The sequence below is a fragment of the Mesoplodon densirostris genome, chromosome X, assembly GCF_025265405.1.
Source record: "Mesoplodon densirostris isolate mMesDen1 chromosome X, mMesDen1 primary haplotype, whole genome shotgun sequence".
NCBI lineage: Eukaryota > Metazoa > Chordata > Mammalia > Artiodactyla > Ziphiidae > Mesoplodon > Mesoplodon densirostris.
The window spans coordinates 96,250,921-96,278,145 of NC_082681.1; the positions used below are offsets into that span (position 1 = coordinate 96,250,921).

The 27,225-nt window shown below is 40.0% G+C and overlaps 1 protein-coding gene across 3 annotated transcripts in view; it reads right to left on the reverse strand.

Moving 5' to 3' along the window:
• Positions 1–27,225, reverse strand: part of JADE3 (jade family PHD finger 3) — a 162,993-nt gene that overhangs the window by 67,938 nt on the left and 67,830 nt on the right. For all 3 annotated transcript variants that reach the window (XM_060087582.1, XM_060087583.1, XM_060087581.1), the window contains 2 exons: positions 5,579–5,635; positions 4,727–4,806 (listed from right to left, as the gene is read on the reverse strand). In XM_060087582.1, coding sequence (XP_059943565.1) covers positions 4,727–4,806; positions 5,579–5,624 — 126 coding nt within the window. In that variant the 5' untranslated portion in view covers positions 5,625–5,635. The remainder of the gene's footprint in view (positions 1–4,726; positions 4,807–5,578; positions 5,636–27,225) is intronic.

Consider the following 27,225-nt stretch of genomic DNA (forward strand, 5'->3'; position numbering starts at 1 on the left):
AAAGCCTCCAGTGATAACAGTGGCTTACAGCTAGGAGAGCTGTAGAAGACAGAATCTCTCTGAGGACAAGCACAAGGGGAAAAGTCAAGAGACGAGACAAAAACAAGGTTATCTGAGGAATTCCAAGTCTCTGGTACCCATAGCAATAACAAATTTCAAACACTCTTGTACACTGCTGGTGGGAGTGTAAACTGATGAAACCCCTTTGGAAGATAGTCTGGCATTCCCTCAAATGGTTAAACAGAGTTACTATGAGACTCAGCAATTCTACACCTAGGTGTTTTTGAAAACATATGTCCACCTAAAAATGTGTATATGAATGCTCACAGCAGCATTACTTATAATACTCCAGAAATGGAGACAACCCAAATGTCTATCAACTAATGAATGGATTTTAAAAATGTGATATATGCATACAATGGAGTATCATTTAGTCATAAAAAAGAAATAAAGTACTGATACATGCTACAGCATGGATGAACTTTGAAAATGTTCAATGAAAGAAGCCAGACACAAAGAGCCATATATTGTATTATTCCATTTATATGGGATGTCCAGAATAGGCAAAACTGTAGAAACAGAAATTAGATTAGTGGTTGCCAGTGGCTGGGAGTAGGGGCCCGGGGAGTTAACTGCTAATGGATAGGGAGTTTCTTTCTGGGGTGATGAAAATGTTCTAAATTTAGACTGTGGTAATGGTTACTCACACAACTCTGTGAATATACTAAAACCCACTGAATTATACACTTTAAGTAGAGGAACTGTATGCTGTAAGAATTATATTTCAAAAAAGATGTTAAAATGTCTTTTAAAAAAGAACAATTGTTGTGGCATCAGTGAACATCACCTGAGAGGCTTTGACATCCACTCCCACCCAGCAATAACAAGTCATTCCTCCTCCTCAATGTGATATCAGCAGAGACTGGGTAGGGAGCCTGGACTATCACCACTGCCCATCAGTAATGCAGTACCCCTCACCACACCACTCCCCCTGCTATCAGTGGAGGTAACAAAGTGGGGATTTCCACCCCTGCCAAGTAGTAATGAGCCAACTTTCCCCCTTCCCAGAGGGATAACAGAACTACCTTCCTAGAGAGATAACAAAACTAGGATGGGGAGCCTAGGAATTGTGTAACTGGTGGTAAAAAGTCAGTGTCCCTCTTCCCCACTGGTCTGGTTATTATGGAAGCCTGCTAAAACAGATTTAAATAAGACTTAGTGTCTGATAACATAATACCAAGAAACAAAACAAAACAAAACAAAAACCCAGCCCAGGATGCAATAGGAAATCGTTCATAATACTAAGAACCAGGAATAAGAGACCATCAATAGATACTAGCACTGAGATGACACAAATGTTGGAATTATCTGACAAGGATTTTAAAGCAGCCATCATAAAAATGCTTCAACGAGAAACTACAAACACTTTTGAAACAAAAAAATGAAAGTTTCAGCAAAGAAATAAGAAGATACAAAGAATAACCAAATGGAAAATTTGAAATGGAATAATAACTGAAATAAACACATAGGATAGGCTCAACAGAATAATGGAATTAACAGAATAAAGAAACAGGGAAAAAGAGAAATTAATCTAACCAATAGAAAGAATATACACTGAAAAAACATGAAGAGTCTGAAGGACCTGTGGGAAATAACAAAAGATCTAGCATTCATGCAGTTGAAGTCTCAAAAGAAGAAGAGAAAAAAAGGTGGAGCTGAAAAATAGCTGAAGAAATAATGGCTGAAAATTTCCCAAATATGGCAAAAGATATAAACTTAGATTCAGGAAGCTGATCAAAGCCCACACAGGATAAACCCAAAGAAATCCATGCCCAGGCATGGATACCATATACCATATACCATGTAAACAGGAATCAAAAGAAAGCCAGAAATGATATTAATATTAGATAGTATAGACTTCAAAGCAAACAAAATTACCAAAGACAAAGAGGGACATTACATGATGATAAATTCACCAAGAAGATATAGCAATCCTAAATATGTATGCACCTAACAACAGAGCTTCAAACTACACAAAGCAAATTTCACAGAACTGAGAGGAGAAATAGACAAATCCACAATTACAGCTGGAGACTGCTATAGCCCTAACTGAACAACTGATAAAACTACTAGGCAGAAAATCAGCTGGGATACAGAAGAACACCATCAACCAATAGGACCCAACAACAGTGGAATACACAGTCTTTTAAAGTGCCCATGAAACATTCACCAAGATAAACCATATCTTGGGCCAGAAAACAAACCTTGACATGTGTAAAAGAACTGAAACATACAGACTATGCTCTCTGACAAAAATGAACTCAAACTAGAAATCAATAACAGAAAGATAGCAATAAAAGTCTCCAAACGCTTGGAAACTAAACAACGCACTTCTAAATAATCCATGAATCAACGAGGAAGTCTCAAGGAAAATAAAAATATTGAAATGGATGAAAATGAAAATAAACATACCAAAATTAATGTGGTGCAGCTAAAGCAGTATTTAAAGGGAAATTTATAGCTCTAAAATTCTTATACTAGAAAAAAGGAAAAATTTCAAATAGCCTAGCATCTACCTCAAGAATCTAGAAAAAGTACAAAATAAAACTGAAGCTAGAAGGAAGAAAATAATAAAAATAAGAGCAGAAATCAATGGAAATTGAACAGAGAAAAATAAGAGAGATGATTTCACTGATATATAGAATAATTTGAGCAATATAATATATTATGTAGTACTGGATTATAACCCAAAGTATAAAATAAATATATGTCAGTCCATACTGATATAAATAAGTTATTAAATAAAATTTTTAAATGAAGGAAGTATCCAAGGAGGTTCTTACAATTGCTTAGTTTTGGGAAACAATCAGATTATCTAATAAAAAGCTCTTGGCACAGAAAATTACAATAAATGGTACCTATGAGAGGTAGGCGTGATAATGTCCATGTTATAATGAGAAAACAAATGATTTCAGAGAGATGAAATAAACGAGCCAAGCAACACATGGAATCAATCTTTTCTAATGCCAAGGCTGGTTTTGTTCTACAATATCAGGTTCTCTCTTTTATAATAGAATGGGACATATAAATGAAAAAATTTGCTTCCAGTAGCCCAGGTCCCCTATCTCTTGCAACAAAAGACTGATATTCTCACTGACTCAGAGGCAGCAGGCCTTAAGACCCAAAGCTCTTGAGTCACTTTATGTTGGAGGACTGGCTGTCCTAAATGGGAAAGTAGCAAGGTTTCTTTCTCACCATTCTGTAGTCAAAGCCTCCTCTGGATAGGTGGGAAATTGGTTCTGCTCCTGTTTATGTGCGTTTTATTCCCTAAGTTTTTCTGCATGACACAGATACATATAAACACACACTGATATTCTACTGTGCCCAGAAAGATCCCTGGCAAAAGGTGAAAATGAAAAGTGACCTCTGAGAAAGGGAGAAATGCTCTCTCTGGCTCACACCCTAAAGCAATGCCGCATCCCCCCCCACTTGCATGAGGGCAGGTGGAACCTGGACTTGTTTCTAATCAACAGAATATGGCAGACATGATGGGATGTCACTCCCTTGATTAGGTTATGTTATGTGGCCAATGTGATGGGATGTCATTCTCATGATTATGTTATATAAAACACAGTCTTAGCAGACTGGAGTAAAAGACTCTCCCCTTGTTGGCTTTGAAAAAGTAAGCTGCTGTGTTTTGAGAGGATCTATGGAGAAGGCCACATGGCAAAGAACTACAAGAAGCCTCTAGGAGTGGAGGGTGGTACTCTACTAAAAGTCAATGAAAAAACAGGGACCTCAGTCCTCCAGCTGGAAGGAGATGAATTCTGCCAACAATCTGAATGAGCTTGGAAGCAAATTCTTCCCTAGTCAAACTTCCAGATGAGAACACAGCCCAGCCAGCACACTGATTGCAGCCTTGAAAAACCTTGAACAGAGAGAACCCAGTCACGCTGTGCCCAGACTCCTGACCCACAGAAACTGAGATAATAAATGTGTGCTGCTTTAAGCCAATAATTTTGTGATAACGTATAATGCAGCAATAGTTAACTAATACATTCCCTTTTTCTTTGCAGCCAAGGAAGACTACTCATAGTAGAAGTGAAGATAGACAAGGTCAGTTTCTCATCATTTAAATATCACAGAGGAAAGTCTGTAGGATTCATTAAACAATTACCAAATCCAGGTGCAACGCTGGTACTTTGCTGCCCTTGAGGCAGAAGATGACTAGCCTCACAAGGACTGGCCCATTTTTCCTGGCCTGGCGGTAGTGCTCTGAAGGCTGTGAGGACATACCAGAGCCCAGATCTCCAACCCAGTCCTTTCCTTCTCGACCCACGACTTCCTCATCTATCCTTTCCTGCACTGCCTCCCACCTGCCAACTTAGCTATTTCCTATCATAGGCCAGATCTTTGGCTCTTTTGGTCCTTCCCAATTCTCCAAATCTGGCTCCCTTTGACTCCTTGGCTAGGAGAGGATTTATATTCTAAAGCCAGGCACTTAGGTGTCATCACCAAAATGAAAGCACAGTGAAGATTACTGTTTTCCCCAAAGGAAAAAGGAAACGGAATCTTTCTTGAAAAACAAAAAAGTTCATCAGAAAACAAGCCTATCCATTGGCATGTAGTTTACTCCTCACGTCTCCAAGATCTGGTTATTGTAGATATGTAGGCAGAAGGTAGCTGTCTATTTTTTAAGTCTTAAGAATTTAATATCTGATCTCACCTCAGCAGGTTTCTTGTGTTCATCTGGAATTTTTGACTTGCTCCTATACATTGAGCCAGAAGTAAAGGAAGTGGAAGGACCTGCAAAAGATAATTAGAAAAACATACTGAGACTTATTACTGCTATTATAACTAAATGTCATCCAAAATAATATGAAATATATGATGGAGAAGAGTGCAGTGACCTCATACCACTGAAGAGAATAGTTAAATTGCAACCAAAAAAGTTTCATAATGGAGTTTAATGACATTTATGGGTGACATCCCAGGGTGCAAAAGCTTCAACAATGTTAACGCTGAGGAGATTCAATTTGGTGTAATCATATTTCATAATAACTTGGAATAACACAATTCATGTTCCATCTGGAGAAAAAGTATCTGCAAAAGCAACTGAAAAAGCTAAAAATGTGGAGCAGGTAATCTGTGTATCCTTCAGCACTCCCCCAAATGCTACTGTTAATAAAGTTGTCTTTTCAAATGATGACTCATCCAGTCAAACACTTAGTACCTGAGCTACAAATAGAACTGCAGGGCCTACAATTTATGCTCTCATACTTTTCTTACTTTCTAGAAAAGAACTGTTAAATCATTGGTAGATGTGGCTTTTGTTGCCTGGGTAAATAAAAAGTAAAAAACAAAATGCTATATGCCACATAAAACCAATTCTCTCACCTAACTTATCTATGCCTAATGAAATTTAAATGAATAAGAAAAATGGTACTCCAAGCTTTCCTTCCTAGAAACATTATTTTTTAACCATTAAAAGAAGCATGAAACAGCTTGTCCTCAAGTCAAAGAAATCCTCAAGGATTACAGATACAGAGGTTACCAGCTGTTGGCTGGTTCTACTCACTCTCGTCTGAACTGTCACTGCTGCTGAGAGTTCTATGACGTTTCATCCTGGAGCATCCTGGGAAAGAGAACAACACTGAATAAAATAGTCAACACACACATACCCATCCCAGACAGCAGTCAATATTGCTCAAGAAGCAGCAGCATGCAAATCACACAAATCAAATAATTTCTGTTAAGAATATTCTCAAATGACCTAGAGTGATGGGAGAAGAGTACTACCAAATTCTCCAATACACAGTGTGTCAAAGACTGGGTGAGGCCACATACTAGCTTTAGGAGGAAATCCAAGCAGAGAATGAACGGTATAGGATTGGCTGGAGCTTCAGATGTGGCCACATGACCACTGTCCACCCAAACAAAGGGGGGCAGCCACAGGGCCACCATCAGCCAGGGATCCCCAATAAGAGAGGAGCAGGAAAGGAAAAAGCAGTTGCAAAGGCAGAGCTGTCAAGGGCCAAGGTTAAAAAGGCATGAGACATGGCTGGCTGAAGAAAGAACAAGTGAGGCATGTCCCATCTTTAAAAGCACAAACCACTGCTTTTCTGCCTGCCCTTTCTCCCCCTTTCTCACTTTCTACCTGTTCCCATCCCACAAACAACTAGCCTAATTTAAAATTATATCTATCTATCACAAGAAATGCTATAGAAAGCTCCTATATCGTGAAAAATAATGTTTTTAATGAAAACGTCCAATGGTTTAAGCATCCTTGTGTGTGTGTGTGTGTGTGTGAGAAGAGAGGGAGGGGTAGAGAGAGAGAGAGAGAGAGTGAGTACGGGAAAGAGAGAAAGAGAGACCAGTGACAGATAAAAAAGAGGCACCACCTTTCTGGGAACACATCAGCACTAGAGAGTAGAAAAAAAAGAAAACACGGTAAGACACTTTAAGTCACAAAAGAAGTGCTGAAAATATAAACTAGAAAAGACAGTGATACAGTCAATAACTAACATTCTTTTATGTGCCACAGTATATAAAATGCTACTAGGGACAATCATGATCCAACAAGGAATAAAGGTCAGGGATACTGCCTTCAAGAGACTCACAATCTACCAAGGAGATAGAAATCCAAGTACAAGGCCACTATGAGCAATTAGGAGTAACAGAAACAAAACTGTATGCTAGAGGGACGAGGGGAAGATGGCGGAAGAGTAAGACGCGGAGATCACCTTCCTCCCCACAGATACATCAGAAATACAACTACATGTGGAACAACTCATACAGAACACCTACTGAACGCTGGCAGAAGACCTCACACTTCCCAAAAGGCAAGAAAGCCCCCACGTACCTCGGTAGGGCAAAAGAAAAAAGAATAAACAGAGACAAAAGGATAGGGACGGGACCTGCACCAGTGGGAGGGAGCCTTGAAGGAGGAAAGTTCCACACACTAGGAAGCCCCTTCGCGGGCGGAGACTGCGGGTGGCGGAGGGGGAAGCTTCGGAGCCGTGGAGGAGCGCACAGCAACAAGGGTGTGGAGGGCAAAGCGGGGAGATTCCCACACAGAGGATTGGTGTCGACTGGCACTCATCAGCCCGAGAGGCTTTTCTGCTCACCTGCCGGGGCGGGCGGGGCTGGGAGCTGAGGCTAGGGCTTCGGTTGGAGCGCAGGGAGAGGACTGTGGTTGGCGGTGTGAACACAGCCTGCAGGGGTTAGTGCACCACGGCTAGCCGGGAGGGACTCCAGGGAAAAGTCTGGACCTGCCGAAGAGGCAAGAGACTTTTTCTTCCCTCTTTGTTTCCTGGTGCGCGAGCAGAGGGGATTAAGAGCGCTGCTTTAGGGAGCTCCAGAGACGGGCGCACACCCCAGAGACAGGCATGAGATGCTAAGACTGCTGCTGCCGCCACCAAGAAGCCTGTGTGTGAGCAGAGGTCACTATCCACACCCCCCTCCCAGGAGCCTGTGCAGCCCGCCACTGCCAGGATCCCGGGATCCAGGGACAACTTCCCCAGGAGAACGCACAGCGAACCTCAGGCTGGTGCAATGTCACGCTGGCCTCTGCCGCCGCAGGCTCGCCCCGCACTCCGGACCCCTCCCTCCCCGCGGCCTGAGTGAGCCAGAGTCCCCGAATCAGCTGCTCCTTTAACCCCGACCTGTCTGAGCGAAGAACAGACGCCCTCTGGAGACGTACATGCAGAGGCGGGGCCAAATCCAAAGCTGAGCCCCGGGAGCTGGGAGAACAAAGAAGAGAAAGGGAAATCTCTCCCAGCAGCCTCAAAAGCAGCGGATTAAAGCTCCACAACTTGATGTACCCTGCATCTGTGGAATACATGAATAGACAACGAATCATCCCAAATTGAGGAGGTGGACTGTGAGAACAAGATTTACGATTTTTCCCCCTTTTCCTCTTTTTGTAAGTGTGTATGTGTATGCTTCTGTGTGAGATTTTGTCTGTATAGCTTTGCTTCCACCATATGTCCTAGGGTTCTATCCATCTGATTTTATCCTAAAAAATTTTTTTTTCTTAATAATTATTTTTTATTTTAATAATTTTACTTTATCTTACTTTATTTTATTTTATCTTCCCTCTTTCTTTCTTTCCTTGCTTCCCTCCCTCGCTCCCTCTCCTCCTTCCTCCCTCCCACCCTCTCCCTCTCTCCCTCTCTCTCTCCCCCTTTCTTTCCTTCTTCCTTCCTTCCTTCCTTCCTTCCTCCTTCCTTCCTCCCTCCCTCCCCCACCCTCTCTTTCTTTCTTTCTTTCTTTTTCTCCCTTTGATTCTGAGCCGTGTGGATGAAAGGCTCTTGGTGCTCTAGCCAGGAGTCAGGGCTGTGCCTCTGAGGTGGGAGAGCCAACTTCAGGACACTGGTCCACAAGAGACCTCCCAGCTCCACATAATATCAAACGGCGAATATCTCCCAGAGATCTCCATCTCAACACCAGCACCCAGCTTCATTCAACGACCAGCAAGCTACAGTGCTGGACACCCTACACCAAACAACTAGCAAGACAGGGACACAAACCCACCCATTAGCAGAGAGGCTGCCTAAAATCATAATAACTCCACAGACACCCCAAAACACACCACCAGACGTGGACCTGCCCACCAGAAAGACAGGATCCAGCCTCATCCACCAGAACACAGGCACTAGTCCCCTCCACCAGGAAGCCTACACAACCCACTGAACCAACATCAGCCACTGGGGACAGACATCAAAAACAACAGGAACTACAAACCTACAGCCTGCAAAAAGGAGACCTCAAACACAGTAAGATAAGCAAAATGAGAAGACAGAAAAACACACAGCAGCTGAAGGAGCAAGATAAAAACCCACCAGACCTAACAAATGAACAGGAAATAGGCGGTCTACCTGAAAAAGAATTCAGAATAATGATAGTAAAGATGATCCAAAATCTTGGAAATAGAATAGACAAAATGCAAGAAACATTTAACAAGGGCCTAGAAGAACTAAAGATGAAACAAGCAACGATGAACAACACAATAAATGAAATGAAAAATACTCTACATGGGATCAATAGCAGAATAACTGAGGAAGAAGAACGGATAAGTGACCTGGAAGATAAAATAGTGGAAATAAATACTGCAGAGCAGAATAAAGATAAAAGAATGAAAAGAACTGAGGACAGTCCCAGAGACCACTGGGACAATATTAAATGCAGCAACATTCGAATTATAGGGGCTCCAGAAGAAGAAGAGAAAAAGAGAGGGACTGAGAAAATATTTGAAAAGATTATAGTTGAAAACTTCCCTAATATGGGAAAGGAAATAGTTAATCAAGTCCAGGAAGAACAGAGAGTCCGATACAGGATAAATCCAAGGAGAAACACGCCAAGACACAAATTAATCAAACTGTCAAAAATTAAATACAAAGAAAACATATTAAAAGCAACAAGGGGAAAACAACAAATAACACACAAGGGAATCCGCATAAGGTTAACAGCTGATCTTTCAGTAGAAACCCTGCAAGCCAGAAGGGACTGGCAGGATATATTTAAAGTGATAAAGGAGAAAAACCTGCAACCAAGATTACCCTACCCAGCAAGGATCTCATTCAGATTTGATGGAGAAATTAAAACCTTTACAGTCAAGCAAAAGCTGAGAGAGTTCAGCACCACCAAAGCAGCTTTACAACAAGTGCTAAAAGAACTTCTCTAGGCAAGAAACACAACAGAAGGAAAACACCTACAATAACGAACCCAAAACAATTAAGAAAATGGGAATAGGAACATACATATCAATAATTACCTTAAATGTAAATGGACTAAATGCTCCCACCAAAAGACACAGATTGGCTGAATGGATACAAAAACAAGACCCATATATATGCTGTCTACAAGAGACCCACTTCCCACCTAGAGAAACATACAGACTGAAAGTAAGGGGATGGAAAAAGATATTCCATGCAAATGGAAACCAAAAGAAAGCTGGAGTAGCAATTCTCATATCAGACAAAATAGACTTTAAAATAAAGACTACTAGAAGAGACAAAGAAGGACACTACATAATGATCAAGGGATCGATCCAAGAAGAAGATATAACAATTGTAAATATTTATGCACCCAACATAGGAGCACCTCAATACATAAGGCAAATACTAACAGCCATAAAAGGGGAAATCGACAGTAACACATTCATAGTAGGGGACTTTAACACCCCACTTTCACCAATGGACAGATCATGCAAAATGAAAATAAATAAGGAAACACAAGCTTTAAATGATACATTAAACAAGATGGACTTAATTGATATTTATAGGACATTCCATCCAAAAACAACAGAATACACATTTTTCTCAAGTGCTCATGGAACATTCTCCAGGACAGATCATATCTTGGGTCACAAATCAACTCTTGGTAAATTTAAGAAAACTGAAACTGTATGAAGTATCTTTTCCAACCACAACGCTGTGAGACTAACTATCAATTACAGGAAAAGATCTGTAAAAAATACAAACACATGGAGGCTAAACAATACACTACTTAATAACGAAGTGATCACTGAAGAAATCAAAGAGGAAATAAAAAAATACCTAGAAACTAATGACAATGGAGACACGATGACCCAAAACCTATGGGATGCAGCAAAAGCAGCTTTAAGAGGGAAGTTTATAGCAATACAATCCTACCTTAAGAAACAGGACATCTCGAATAAACAACCTAACCTTGCACCTAAAGCAATTAGAGAAAGAAGAACAAAAATACCCCAAAGTTAGCAGAAGGAAAGAAATCATAAAAATCAGATCAGAAATAAATGAAAAAGGAATGAAGGAAACGAGAGCAAAGATCAATAAAACTAAAAGCTGGTTCTTTGAGAAGATAAACAAAATTGATAAACCATTAGCCAGACTCATCAAGAAAAAAAGGGAGAAGACTCAAATCAATAGAATTAGAAATGAAAAAGGAGAAGTAACAACTGACACTGCAGAAATACAAAAGATCATGAGAGATTACTACAAGCAACTCTATGCCAATAAAATGGACAACCTGGAAGAAATGGACAAATTCTTAGAAAGGCACAACCTACCAGACTGAATCAGGAAGAAATAGAAAATATGAACAGACCAATCACAAGCACTGAAATTGAAACTGTGATAAAAAATCTTCCAACAAACAAAAGCCCAGGACCAGATGGCTTCACAGGCGAATTCTATCAAACATTTAGAGAAGAGCTAACACCTATCCTTCTCAAACACTTCCAAACTATAGCAGAGGGAGGAACACTCCCAAACTCATTCTACGAGGCCATCATCCCCCTGATACCAAAACCAGACAAGGATGTCACAAAGAAAGAAAACTACAGGCCAATATCACTGATGAACATAGATGCAAAAATCCTCAACAAAATACTAGCAAACAGAATCCAACAGCACATTAAAAGGATCATACACCATGATCAAGTGGGGTTTATTCCAGGAATGCAAGGATTCTTCAGTATACGCAAATCAATCAACGTGATACACCATATTAACAAATTGAAGGAGAAAAACCATATGATCGTCTCAATAGATGCAGAGTAAGCCTTCGAGAAAATTCAACACCCATTTATGATAAAAACCGTGCAGAAAGTAGGGATAGAGGGAACTTTCCTCAACATAATAAAGGCCATATATGACAAACCCACAGCCAACGTCATCCTCAATGGTGAAAAACTGAAACCATTTCCAGTAATATCAGGAATAAGACAAGGTTGCCCACTCTCACCACTCTTATTCAACATAGTTTTGGAAGTTTTAGCCCCAGCAATCAGAGTAGAAAAGGAAATAAAAGGAATCCAAATCGGAAAAGAAGAAGTAAAGCTGTCACTGTTTGCAGATGAAATGATACTATACATAGAGAATCCTAAAGATGCTACCAGAAAACTACTAGAGCTAATCAATGAATGTGATAAAGTTGCAGGATACAAAATTAATGCACAGAAGTCTCTTGCATTCCTATACACTAATGATGAAAAATCTGAAAGTGAAATCAAGAAAACACTCCCATTTACCATTGCAACAAAAAGAATAAAATATCTAGGAATAAACCTACCTAAGGAGACAAAAGACCTGTATGCAGAAAATTATAAGACACTGGTGAAAGAAATTAAAGATGATACAAATAGATGGAGAGATATACCATGTTCTTGGATTGGAAGAGTCAACTTTGTGAAAATGACTCTACTACCCAAAGCAATGTACAGATTCAATGCAATCCCTATCAAACTACCACTGGCATTTTTCAGAGAACTAGAACAAAAAATTTCACAATTTGTATGGAAAAACAAAAGACCCCGAATAGCCAAAGCAATCTTTAGAACGAAAAACGGATTTGGAGGAATCAGGCTCCCTGATTTCAGACTATAATACAAAGCTACAGTAATCAAGACAGTATGGTACTGGCACAAAAAACAGAAAGATAGATCAGTGGAACAGGATAGAAAGCCCAGAGATAAACCGACTCACATATGGTCAACTTATCTTTGATAAAGGAGGCAGGAATGTACAGTGGAGAAAGGACAGCCTCTTCAATAAGTGGTGCTGGGAAAACTGGACAGCTACATGGAAAAGTATAAGATTAGATCACTCCCTAACACCATACACAAAAATAAGCTCAAAATGGATTAAAGACTTAAATGTAAGGCCAGAAACTATCAAACTCTTAGAGGAAAACATAGGCAGAACACTCTATCACATAAATCACAGCAAGATCCTTTTTGACCCACCTCCTAGAGAAATGGAAATAAAAACAAAAATAAACAAATGGGATCTAATGAAACTTCAAAGCTTTTGCACAGCAAAGGAAACCATAAACAAGACCAAAAGACAACCCTCAGAATTGGAGAAAATATTTGCAAATGAAGCAACTGACAATGGATTAATCTCCAAAATTTATAAGCAGCTCATGCAGCTCAATAACAAAAAAAACAAAGAAGCCAATCCCAAAATGGGCAGAAGACCTAAATAGACATTTCTCCAAAGAAGATATACAGACTGCCAACAAACACATGAAAGAATGCTCAACATCATTAATCATTAGAGAAATGCAAATCAACACTACAATGAGATATCATCTCACACCAGTCAGAATGGCCATCATCAAAAAATCTAGAAACTATAAATGCTGGAGAGGGTGTGGAGAGAAGGGAACCCTCTTGCATTGCTGGTGGGAATGTGATTTGGTACAGCCACTATGGAGAACAGTATGGAGGTTCCTTAAAAAACTACAAATAGAACTACCATATGACCCAGCAATCCAAATACTGGGCATATGCCCTGAGAAAACCATAATTCAAAAAGAGTCATGTACCAAAATGTTCATTGCAGCTCTATTTACAATAGCCAAGGCATAGAAACAACCTAAGTGTCCATCATCGGATGAATGGATAAAGAAGATGTGGCACATATATACAATGGAATATTACTCAGCCATAAAAAGAAACGAAATTGAGCTATTTGTAATGAGGTGGATGGACCTAGAGTCTGTCATACAGACTGAAGTAAGTCAGAGAGAGAAAGACAAATACCATATGCTAACACATATATATAGAATCTAAGAAAAAAAAATTCATGAAGAACCTAGGGGTAAGACAGGAATAAAGACACAGACCTATTAGAGAATGGACTTGAGGATATGGGGAGGGGGAAGGGTAAGCTGTGACAAATCGAGAGAGAGGCATGGACATATATACACTACCAATCATAAAATAGATAGCTAGTGGGAAGCAGCCGCATAGCACAGGGAGAACAGCTCGGTGCTTTGTGACCACCTAGAGGGGTGGGATAGGGAGGGAGATGCAAGAGGGAAGAGATATGGGAACATATGTATATGTATAACTGATTCACTTTGTTATAAAGCAGAAACTAACACGCTATTGTAAAGCAATTATACTCCAATAAAGATGTAAAAAAAACCTGTATGCTAAAAAGCTAGTAGAGCTCCACTTCTGGCATGACAATGTGAAGAGATTTGTGGAACCATTCCCCAGTGAAACTGGTGAAAATTGCTTAAAAAATAAACAAAAAACACTCATTTAAAATCTCTGGAGGGCTTCCCTCGTGGCGCAGTGGTTAAGATCCGCCTGCCAACGCAGGGGACACGGGTTCAAACCCTGGTCCAGGAAGATCCCACATGCTGTGGAAAAACTAAGCCCGTGCACCACAACTGCTGAGCCTGTGCTCTAGAACCTGCAAGCCACAACTACTGAAGCCCGTGTGCCTAGAGCCCGTGCTCCACAACAAGACAAGCCACTGCAGTGAGAAGCCCATGCACCACAACAGAGTAGCCCCCACTTGCCTCAGCTAAAGAAAGCCTGTGCAGCAATGAAGACCTAATGCATCCAAAAATAAATAAATAAAAATAAAGTTCCTTTAAAAAAATAAAATAAAATCTCTGGAAATGGTCGTAAGGGCATACAGAAAACGAAGAAGCACTCATTAAAGAAAATCTACTACAACTCAGTACATAAAGTAAGAGTCTGTGGTATTTGGACCTAGATCCACTCTCTCCATCCCCACTCCCTCCAGCCCCGCTCCCAGCACAGATATCACACCAGACTCGTGCAGCCAAGAACACAGAGCTCCCTCTCCTCCAGCCCCCAGTTATAAAGCTTTCTCCTGGGAAGAGCAGGATGTGTGTTTCTCATCTGGTCCGCAGCGACTATTGGTTGATGAGGCTAGGTTCCAGACAACTATGGCTGAGAGATGGGGGTTCCCTTCTTCCAGGTGGCCCCCATTCCTGGTATGGAGGCTAAGTCCCGGGGTGTGACACCACCAAGAATACTGAGGCCCTAATTGCCCTGGGCCCAGCTCGTGGGTTCTACATTGGGAGAGGCAAACCTAGGAGACCTGGGGTCACCACTCAGAGGGAAACACATCACTGTCCCCACCCCCTGCACTAGAGCTGTGGCTCAGAGATTTTGCCTAGGGAGAGAAGTAGGCCATAGAATAGAGGGCTCTAAATCTTCCCCCAATGGAACTGACTTCATTTGCATCAGTGTGTGGAGAAGTCCAAGCCTATGCTAGCATGCTGGAGAGAACCAAGGAAAGAAATAGCTGGGAGGAACCATCCTGGGGTCAGAAGAAATCTCTAATACTGATCTCAGGAACTATCCCTTCAAAGGAGCCCTAATTTGATTGGATCAGTTTGGGGAGCAACATATGCCCCAGGGCACTATTAAAAACAACAGCAATCAGTGGAGTTTAACAGCTGGACGTGGTCAGGGTAAAGAGTCAGAAAGAGCCCTGCCAAAACCACAGTCAATCCCAGGGTGACTGTGGGCATACCAAAGGCTGTATGCCCAAGAATCAACATCAAGACTTCACACTTCAGGGCAAAGGGCGAGAGTAAATAGGCTTCAATAAAATAATGCAGCCAGTCACTAAAATAATTCACAAGCAAATAACAATAAAGAGCCCTGAGGGGCGGTGGGGCACGAGTACTGAGTTGCTATGTTATATTAGCTAAAATGCCCAGTTTCTAACAAAAAGTTACGAGACATGTAAAGAAACAGGAAAGTATGACCTATACACCAGCAAAAAAGCAGGCAACAGAAACTGCCTGTAAGTGCAACCAGATGTCAGATTTAACAGGCAAAAACTTCAAATTAGCCATGTAAATATGTTCCTAGAACTAAAGAAAACCATGAACCAGGAAGAAAGATGAAGAAAAATGTACAAAGCCTGAGAGAAATGTGGGGTACCATTAAATGCACCAACATATATGTAATGGGAGTGCCACAAGGAGAGAGAGAAAAAAAGCAAAAAAAATTTTTTTAGTGGCTGCAAACTTCCCAATTTAACTGAAAAACATTAATTTGCACATCCAGGAAGCTCAAAAAAACTCCAAGTAGTTTATACTACTACTACTACTACTACTACTACTACTACACTACTGTCTGCAAACAGCTGCACAAATAGATGGCATATCATGGTCAAATTGCTGAAAGCCAGACAAGGAGAAAATCTTGAAAGCGGCAAGGGAAAAATGACTCCTCACTTATAAGGGAACGCCAATAAGATTAACAGCTGACTTCTCATGAAAAACAATGGAAATCAGAAGGCAACGAGATAAGATATTCAAAGTGCTCTGTAGTCATGTTGGCACATATCAGTGAATATATTAAGAATCATGAAACTGTACACTTTAACTGGGTGAACTGTATGGTATGTAAATTATAACTCAATAAAGCTGTTATTTAAAAAAACGAATAGGATTAGCATAAGTATCAAAATTATTGGGCTTCCCTGGTGGCGCAGTGGTTGAGAGTCCGCCTGCTGATGCAGGGGACACGGGTTCATGCCCCAGTCCGGGAAGATCCCACATGCCGCGGAGCGGCTGGGCCCGTGAGCCATGGCCGCTGAGCCTGCGCGTCCAGAGCCTGTGCTCCGCAACGGGAGAGGCCACAACAGTGAGAGGCCTGCATACCGCCAAAAAAAAATTATTAATCAAATTCTATTTGTCCTACTATCAAAGTCAAATGAATATTTCTTTTCTTAAATTGTGATATAATTGACATATAACACTATGTTAGTTTCAGGTTTATAACATAATAATTCAGTATCTATATATTGCAAAATGAAGAATGTTTCTTTAAATAGGATGTTAACCTCCTGTCACATAAATTTTGGGGGCTGTGTTTGGTTCCCAGTGTAAAACTCAAGACATTCAAACACTCTTCTGAAATGCAAACAAAAACAAGTCACAAAACACTTCCGATCAAAAAGGAACATAATTTAAAGTCACAATGAATGTAGAAATTTAAAGATAAAAGTAATATATTTTCTAATCATTCCCCATTGAATGCACAAATCTACCTAGAGTAGCACTTCATTTGCCTGATACCATTGGGATGTTCCATATATGTAAACTTTCCAGATAAATGGTGTGCCCAAACATATAGAATCCTATTATCAATGGGAACTTTTCTGAAATATCCATTTATTAGTATTCTATTGTTGCAGCAATAAGTTACCACAAACTCAGTGGCTTAAAACTACACAAATTTATTATCTCTAATAGTAAGTTCAGTGGGTTAGAAGTCTAATACAGGTATTCCTAAGCTAAAATCAAGATGTTGGCAGGGCTGTGGTCCTTCCTGGAGGCTCTAGGAGAGAATCCATTTCCTTACCTTTTCCATCTTCTAGAGGCCATTCACATTCCTTGGATCCTGGCCAGCTTCCTCAATCTTCAAAGCCAACAACACTGCATCTCTCTAACCCTGCTTCTATCATTACACCTCATTCTCTGACCTTTCTCTTCTGCCTCCCTCTTCCACTTTTAATAACCCTTGTTATTACATCAGGCTCACCCGGATAATCCAGGATAATGTCCCTACTTTAAAGTCAGCTGATGAGCAACCCTAATTCTCCTTTGCCATGTAACCTACCATGTTCACAATTTCCAGGGATTAGGTCATAGCCATCTTAGGGGGCCCATTATTCTGCCTACCACAACCTAATATGTTTTGCAGTATTAAAATGAATATACTCCCACACGAACATGTCCAACAGATTTTTGACAGAGGTAGAAAAGTAATCAAATGGAGGAAGATGGTCTTTTTAACAAATGGTACTGGAACAATAGGAAAAAAAAAAGAAGTTCAACCTAAGTCTCATGCCTTATACAAAAGTTCACTTAAAATGGATCACGGACTTAAATGTAAAAGTAAAAAAACTTTAGAAACACAAAGGAGGAAATCTTCAGGACCTAGGGTTAAGCAAAGAGTTCTTCGATTTGACACCAAGAGCAAGATCTATCAAAGAAAAATTCACTTTCATCAAAATGAAAAACTTGCTCTGCAGAAGACTGTTAAGAAAATACAGAAACAAGTGACAGAATGGGACAAAATATTTACAAACCACATTTACAACAATGGACTTGTATCCAGAATACGTAAAGAATGCTCAAAACTCAACAGTAAGGAACAAATGATTCAATTTAAAATGGGCAAAAGATTTGAACAGACATTTCACCAAAAAGCATTACAAATGGCATATAAGCACATGAAAAGAGGTTCAATATCATTAGCCATCAGGGAAATGAAAATTAAAACCACAATGGCTAAAATAAAAAACAGTGAAAATCCAAATGGTGATGATGTGAAGAAACTATATCATTCATACACTGCTGGTGGGAATGTAAATGGTACAGGTATTCTAGAAAACAATTTGGCTATTCCTTTAAAAATTAAACATGTAACTATCACAGGACCCAGCAATTGCACTCCTGGGCATTTACCCCAGAGAAATGGAAATACATGTTCACACAAAAACCTATACACAAATGTTTACAGCAGCTTTATTCATAACAGTCAAAAACTGGAGACAACCCAGATTTCTTTCAACAGGTGAATGGTTAAACAATCTGTGGTACATCTGGACCATGGAATACTACTCAGCAATAAAAAGGAACAAAGTACTGATACATGCTACAACGTGTAAAACAAATGTAAAACATGTAAAAAAACCCCACTTAACAGAAACATTATGCTCAGTGAAAGAAGTCATAAACACCATATCACTTATCATATGATTCCATTTACATGAAATATCCAGAGTAGGAGCAGGCCTATCTATAGAGACAGGAAGTAGATTAGTGGTTGCCTAGGGTTGGGAGTAAGAACACATACTGACTGCAAATGGGCACAAAGCTTCTTTTTCGGGTGACAGAAATGTTCTAAAATTGGGTAGTAGTGATGGTTGCAAAACTCTGTAAATATATTAAAACCCACTGAATTGTCTACTTAAAATGGATGAATTTTATAGTACGTAAATTATATCTCAATAAAGCTTAAAAAAACGTTTAAAAATATTGTGACATTTTACCAATGAGAAATTTTTAGGTAGAGTCAAGAATAACATCAATAGAAAAATTCTATGTCTACTGAACATAACCTCCATATGGATAGCTTGTACTGGGATTGAAGGCAGCATATGCCATAGAAGAAATACTTTTATTCTCTAAAAACTCTCAGTGAAGAAAGCCAACTGAGTATGGCCCCTCTCTCTTCACTTTCTTGAAAGTTTCAGGAGACCTAAGGCTTCTTGCAAGCTAGATACTCCTCTCATCTGAAGTTCTGGTCTTATGAACTCTGGCTAAAAGAGTGTCTCCATTTTCTATAATATTCTCTTCTTTAGATGAGCTACCAAACTGTTCATGACTGAGGGAGGTGCCGATTTTTAAGAATCTGTAAAATCTGGTGCTTTTTTTTGCCCCCCACGCCACACGGCTTGTGGGATCTTAGTTCCCTGACTGGGGATTGAACACAGGGCCCCAGCAGTGAAAGCGCCGAGTCCAAACCACCGGACTGCCAGGGAATTCCCAAATCTGGTGCTTTTTAAACTATTACAGTAACAATCATGTTTTACTATAGATGGAACCAAAAAATCTTTTATTATCAATAAAGAGCCTAGGAAACAGATTAACACCAATAACACCAGTCCTGGAAACTGGGTTGCTTATAATTTTTAGAAAAGAAAACAAAGCAAGCAAATTTTTGGGTCTGGGCTATTAAAGTCCACTGATTTATTTCTGTGACAGCACTGCTGTTTTAATTACTACAGGAAAATGACAAAGAACAGTAAATATCAGCAGAATAATTCCACGATGGCAAATCTTTAGATCTGTCTTTATTACTTCTAATCACAACAGTCCTATAAACATCATTATCACCATTTTACAGATGAAATCGGGGCTCAGAAATGTTTAAATGACATGCTTGGAGCTACATGGCCACCAGAGGGCAGAGCTCAGGGCACTCCAAGTTGACCCTGAGACCTGAGGCAGGCTGGGGGGTTAACAGCAGGAATGCTGCCCCTTCTAAGCCCAAGACTCCTGAGCATAGCCTTGGAGGCCCACAGCATTCCGGCTCAAATTTGTCAGGCCTCATCAGCTGCTGCCCCCCTGCCTCCTGCACATGCTATGCCTCATGTGATTCCATGAACATACCATCTTGTTTCATACTTGCCAGCCTTTGGACAGGGCTCTTCCCTCTGCCTACAGTCCCCTGCCTGTTTACCCAGACCACCCCATTTTCCCCCAACCTGGTCCGACCCATTTGTTAGATCTCCTCAGTGAGGTTCCCCAGACACACCTCTCTCACAATTATTCGCTCCTTTGCTTCCTATGCAAGTCTCTATACATGCTTCTGTCCATGTAAAATGCTCTTCGTTTGCACTGTAAATATTCTTTACATGGTCAGCCCTGCCACAAGACCACAACCATCTTCAAAGCAGGAACTATGTCACATTCATCTCTTACCCCCAGGTCTCAGCACAGTGTCCTGCACAAAGTAAACATGCCCCACCCACATCCCCTTTACTGCCTAGCATACCCATCTCCCAGGTACTGCTTGTTGGCTGCTAATGGCTCACAGTTGTCCCTTTCCCCAAGGGCTGGAGTCCTGCCAGGGAGATTATACTCTCCCTGTCTCCCTCCCAGGGGCAGCCAGCAGCTCTACACCACCCCAACCATGCCCCTAACCAAAACAGGCTAATGCTAGACTTTCCTAAGACTATATCCTTACTTTAGCTTCTTTCTCTTCCCTGCCTTCTTGTCCTTGCTCCCTTGTAAGTTTCTCTTGAGAGCACTCCCTCAACAAATCATGTACGTTCAAATATGGTCTCAGGTTCTGCTTCCAGGCACCCCTAAAGACAACATGTGAAACTTCATTTGGTGGTACACTTTAAAAAGTACTTTAGAATAAAATTTTTTGTTAAGTAAAACCAAAAATAAGTACAGTGCAATGTACCTCATTGCCTTACATTTGGATATATTATTCAGCTGTTTATTTTCTAGTCCTCTATTCAGTGTGCAGACTTTACAATGACATTATTTTCTTCCTTACCTCCCACAATGAGTATTCCCTTGTTTTGGCAGAAATGAAATGTGCACCAGCCCTTACCTTGCACCCTTGAGAACAGTAATTTGAAGGCGGTTTTCAGACTTTATTCCTACTATAATCTCAACCAAAATGATTAACAGCATTCTGATTTATCTTAACAGTGACTGTAAGCCAGGCAAAATACAGCTGTATAAAGTAAATGCCTTCCTTGGGTGAAACTCCCTCTTAAAGGAGCACTGTCTGGAAGTCAACCCAACTAGGATTATTTGGGACTGGAACCTAAGTCTGCGGTTTGGTGGCTACTTGACTCCCCATTAATGTTCCCACAGAAGAGCAGGCGGCAGGAAAAGTGATTAACTCAAACACAGCCCTTTCTTTCCTTCTATACACCCACCAGACATACTTCTGAAATGCATGGTCAGTTCAAGGAGCCACTATTCACTGCCATCTGTGGGGCCATGAAGCAACTTAAAAATAATCGAAGGCTCTACTTTATACATATTCATACCCTTTGATCCAGGAATTCTACTTCCAACATTCATATTTGAAAAATAATCCAAAACACAGAAAATGGTTTATGAACAAAATGTTCATTGAAACTCCCTAATAAAAAAAATAGATGAAACCTAGCTATCAAACAAAAGAGGAATACTTAAAGTATATTAATATTATGGTATTTCATTCAATTATTTAAACATGGTACACAGGGAAACATTTATGTTAAAATGTTAAGTGGGGGCCTCCCTGGTGGCGCAAGTGGTTGAGAGTCCGCCTGTCGATGCAGGGGATACGGGTTCGTGCCCCGGTCTGGGAGGATCCCATATGCCGCGGAGCGGCTGGGCCCGTGAGCCATGGCCGCTGAGCCTGCGCGTCCGGAGCCTGTGCTCCGCAACGGGGGAGGCCACAACAGTGAGAGGCCCGCATACCGCAAAAAAAAAAAAATAAATAAATAAATAAATAAATAAATAAAATGTTAAGTGGAGGGCTTCCCTGGTGGTGCAGTGGTTGAGAGTCCGCCTGCCAATGCAGGGGACGGGTTCGAGTCCTGGTCTGGGAAGATCCCACATGCCGCGTATCAGCTGGGCCCGTGAGCCACAATTACTGAGCCAGCGTCTGGAGCTTGTGCTCCATAACAAGAGAGGCTGCGATAGTGAGAGGCCTGCGCACCGAGATGAAGAGTGGCCCCTGCTTGCCGCAACTAGAGAAAGCCCTCGCACAGAAACGAAGACCCAACACAGCCATAAATAATAAAATAAACAAACAAATAAATAAATAAATAAATGTTAAGTGGAAAAACAGTATAAAAATTGGTCTTATAGCAAGATTGCACCTATGAAATAAAATATATAGAAAATAATGAAGGCCATAAACCGATTTACTAACATTAGTTGCATCAATAACACTGAAGTTTTCTGAGTGCCGAAAACATTCTTTCTAATTTTTTCCATTCTCCACATTTTTACAGTACACATATACGACATTTATAATTAGAAAAAACTTCTAAGTTTTCAAGGAATTTGTTCCCCACACCACTCACAAACGATGCAGCTGACCTGAAAAAACTGATACTATGAAAAGTAGTTGTCACTGTCGTTCAAGATGGACATCAACCAGAGCTGGAAAAAACCCAGAAAAGCACAATACAATCAACTGGATAGAGGAGTCTCCATGTTTATAAAGTGAGTCCCAAAAGCACAGAACCTTACAGTTTGTAAAATACAAATATCTAAAGCAGTGGTTCCCAGCTGAAGGCAATTTTGTTCCCCAGGGACAATGTGGCAATATCTGGAGACATTTTTGGTTATCGCAACTGGGAAGGGGCAGCGTTACTGGCATCTTGGGGGTAGAGACCAGGGAGGCTGCTAAACATCCTGCAATGCACAGATTTATCTGGCCCAAAATGTCAATACTGCCAAGGTTGAGAAATCTTGCTCTAAAAGAATGAAGCAGAAATCGATAAGAATCAAGATGAGTGTGGAAATTGTTGACTTTATTCACCCAATCACAGAGTTAAAGTAACAAAGGGGCAATCCCTGTAACCTAAAGGCAATTTTATCAGAAAGAAAGCAGGACTTTGAGCAATGTTTGGGGAACTTAGAGAACTCATCAGCTCAAGAAGTGGAACAGAATGAAAATGTAAACAGGTTCAAGAAGGACTGAGATAAAATCAGGGAGGATAAATCCATGATGGTATTTGGAAGTAATCCTTAAGTAAAGAAGCATCTAAAAGTCCAGCTCCCTTAGACTTTCAGGAAAATACCCTTCAGGGCTATTAACAGAGACAGACGTTTGAGTTAGACCACTGGTCAGACCAGAGCAGCACACTTCTTTTATTCTTAAGGATCAATTCCTGCTCATATGGGCAGAGAAACTCCCAAACTATTCCTTAAACAGAAATCATAAATACTATAGATGTGTTTCTTGAGCTGATTACCTCTGCTCTGGGGTAAATACTAACCGTCTCCACACTGAGACCATTTGAGTCCACTGCCTATGCTTTAATTCAGAATTCACCCCTCTCTACAAAACAATTCAATCTATCACTGTTTCAGTGTTGTGGAAACAAAACTTCCCTTCAAGCCTGTTCACCTCAAATATCTTTTATCTTTACCACATTTCAGTACTCCAGTAACTAAAACCATAAATATTTGAGTAAACAAAATAATCAGAAGAAAAAGAACATATCCTACATATTTTACTGCTTCTCCTTACCGCCCACAAATCTTTGTCCTTAAAAAAGAAGAGATACCAGAAATTGGAGTCAGTGAACTTTTCTGTACTTTTTAAAAGAAGACTGCCTTCATCTCAGTCATTTTAAAGCTTGTTTTTAAAAATTAAGACACATCGTGTGACTCATGAGTCCCCTGTGACCAGATGAGGAGTCTGGAGATCAACTCTTTCCCAAAGCCCTCAAAAAGCATTAAAGAAAAAAGAAGAAAATACCAATTTACCTAGGTAGGTTCCTGCCACTCAGTCAAGTGTTTCTATGTCAACCACAGTTATCCCTGTTGCCAGGAAACAGGCTTACCCTCTTTAATGTTAACAAATTATTTGGGAATTTCAAACCTCCTGAGTAGAAATCATCTTGCATGGGAAGGCCACATTGGGAAGGGAGTTTAAAACAGGGTTCAGCAAACTTTTTCTCTAAAGGACCAGATAGCAAACATGTTTGGCTTTGTGGGCCATATGGTCTCTGTGGCAATTACTCAAATCTGTTATTGTAGCATGAAAGCAGTCACAGGCAGTACATAAACAAATGATCATGGCTCTGTCCCAATAAAACTTTATTATACTAAAATTCAAATTTCGTATTTTCACATGTCATGAAATATTATTCTTCATTTTTCAACCACTTAAAAATGTTAAAAACCATTCTTAGCTCACAGGCCAGACAAAAACAGGTGGGAGGCTAGATTTGGCTCACAGGCCATAGCTTGTCACCCTCTGGTCTAAACTACAAGAAACCTTTCTTTTAATGAAAGAAAGAATACTGAAAATTGGAAGCATACAACTGAATTATCACTTTCCTAACACCGCCCCCTCCTTCCCAATCTCTCAGCCCACTGTTTGGCTAATAAAGACCTCACTGGAAGGTTTCAGCTTGGGTGGCCTATTCTGTGATGTTATCTTGACAAATTTTAATGGTCCTAGACCCTTTCTAAATTAAAATCTGTTTTATGCCTTTTAAGCAAAAAGGCCCCAGTTCTAATAACTTTTTTAAAATTAGCAGTACGTTCCCTTTCTTTCTTTGTTTCTTTTTTGACTGCGCCACGTGGCTTGTGGGATCTTAGTTCCCTGACCAGGGATTGAACCTGGGCCACGGCAGTGAAATCGTCAAGTCCTAACCACTGGACCGCCAGGGAATTCCCTACATTTTCTATTTGATTTATGTACATATATTCAATAATTTCAACTACCAGATAAATAAGTAGGCTTGGCATCTTAAGAATAAAGAGATATATGTACAAAGCATAAATCCTCTTAAAATACCATTTGCAAATATGACCTCTTAAGAATAAAGTAAATCAACAAGAATAGCTTTTACTATGAAATACATAATTATTTCTCCAGATAGAAACTCAAACAATTTTTTAAAAATAATGATTTCCATTACGTCTTATCTCTTGCTGTGAGTTGCTTCCACATTGAAATTTAGGCACATGTACCCCTAATACATTTACAATAACATCTACCTGATTTAAAGTGATCATCAGAATTTATTAGGAGAAAAATACCTTTATCCCAGGTTTTAGAAACAATAACAGGTCTCACATGTAAGGTCAAACAAACAACCCCAAACTTACTGAGCAAGTGCAAATCCACCGTACATCAACTGTTAATACTGTGTTAAAGGGCAGGCACTGCACTGGCCACCAGAACGGAAAAACCAAGTCCTTCGGCTCCCTCAGAGCCAGGGTCACAAGACCAGGTGCACTAGACACACTGTTACTATGGCTTGGGTGATCACAGCCTAAAGCTGGTGACCAATGATGTGTGACAAACCAATTAGAGGGGGTTTTGGGGGTTAATCCCAAATCAATCAAGGTGCTGTGGGTGTGAAGTGGAGGGGGGTTGCAGTTGGGAACAGTTCACCTCTGGCCAGGGCTATACTGATGGCAAAAGGGCAGTCAGGCAGGGAAGTTAACATACAAGGGAAAGGATCAGCACTGACTTTGAGGGCAACAAAAAGTGAGAGAAAATGAAACGACTACAAGTTTTCCTCAGGAGGAATGAAAGGGGCGGGCCATAGATGCCAACACTGGTTAAACCCTGAGAAAATTATCTGGCCTCCACAGCAGAGGTTCTCAAGTCCCATTAAACATTGGTATCACCTGGAGAGATTGTAAAATCCCAATGCCCAAACTGCACCCATTACCAATTAAGTCAGAATCTCTCTTTTCAAAGAACCAGCTTTTTTGGATTCATTGTTTTTCTCTACTGTTTTTGTTTTCAATTACATTAACTTCTCTCTTCTTTATTATTTCCTTCCTCCAGCTTGCTCTGGGTTTATTTTGCTCTTCTTTTTTTCTATTTTCTCAAGGTGGAAGCTTAGATTATTCATTTGTGACCTTTCATTTATTCCTCATATAAGCATTTAGTGCTATAAATTTCCACTCAGCACTGATTTAGCTACAACCTACAAGTTTTGATATGTTGTATTTTCATTTTCATTAAGGTCAGTGTATTTTTTTATTTCCCTGAGACTTCCTCCTTGACCCATGGATTAATAAGAAGTGTGTTGTTTAATTTCCAACTGTTTGAAGACTTTCCTGTAGTCTGTTTTTCATTTCTAGTTTGATTCCATTATGGTCAGAGAATATACTCTGTATGATTTTAATTCTTTTATATTTGTTGGGGTTTGTTTTATGACCTGGGATATAGTCTACCTTAGTGAATGTTACATGTGCACTTGAAAAGTAAGTATATAATGCTATTGAATTTCCCACCGATAACTGTGGATTTATATCTATTTCTCAATTATGTTCAGTTTTGCTTCATGTACTTTGAAGCTCTGTTGTTCGGTGCATACACATTTAAGATTGCCCTGTCTTCTGGGTGGACTGACCCTTTGAATCATTATGTAGTGCTCCTCTTTGTCCTTTGTAATTTTCTTTGCTCTGATGTCTAATTTATCTGATATTAGTATAGCCACCCCAGCTTTCTTTTGATTGACATTTGCATGGTATGTCTTTTTCCATCTATTTACATTTAAACTACCTATATTGTTGCATTTAACTGGAATACGGTGAAATGTGTCTACTACATCTTGTTTGGAACAGGAAATTTGCCTCTATATTATTTTTGCAACTCCTCTCTAAATTTAGACACATTATCTCAAAATCTTTTATTTCAAAAGAAAAAATTTAACTGTTAAAAAGTAAGTATATGATTAAAAGGGCATTTTAATTCATGTTCTTAACATGTTCAGAAAGTATTAAATTGTGAAAGGAAAAGAATCAACCTGTGGACTTGTAAGATTTTCACTTACTGCACTCTCCCAGAGCAAGGAAACAAACAGGCTAAGAAACGGGTAAAACTTACAGGCCTGGGGGTAACTGGGAGGCTGCTCCCCTATCCATGGGCCATAAGAAGGAAAGTCAGTTGGTAACAAGGATGCAACTATTTTTCCTTAAAAGATAAATATTCACCACACCTGGCACTTATTCTTGGGGGCGGGGGAGCTGTTTTTTCCAGTACTTGCATTGTTTAGTTTCCCTGTATGGATTTGTTTTACTACTTATTAGCATTTTCAAAAGGTTAACAGAGAGAATTTAAAATGTATAACTTGAAAAGGAATACAAGTCTAATTAATTAGTTACACCACCTGTTAGTTCTGTAACAGAAATGAGTGAGAAAGTTGGAAAGTACTGACTAAA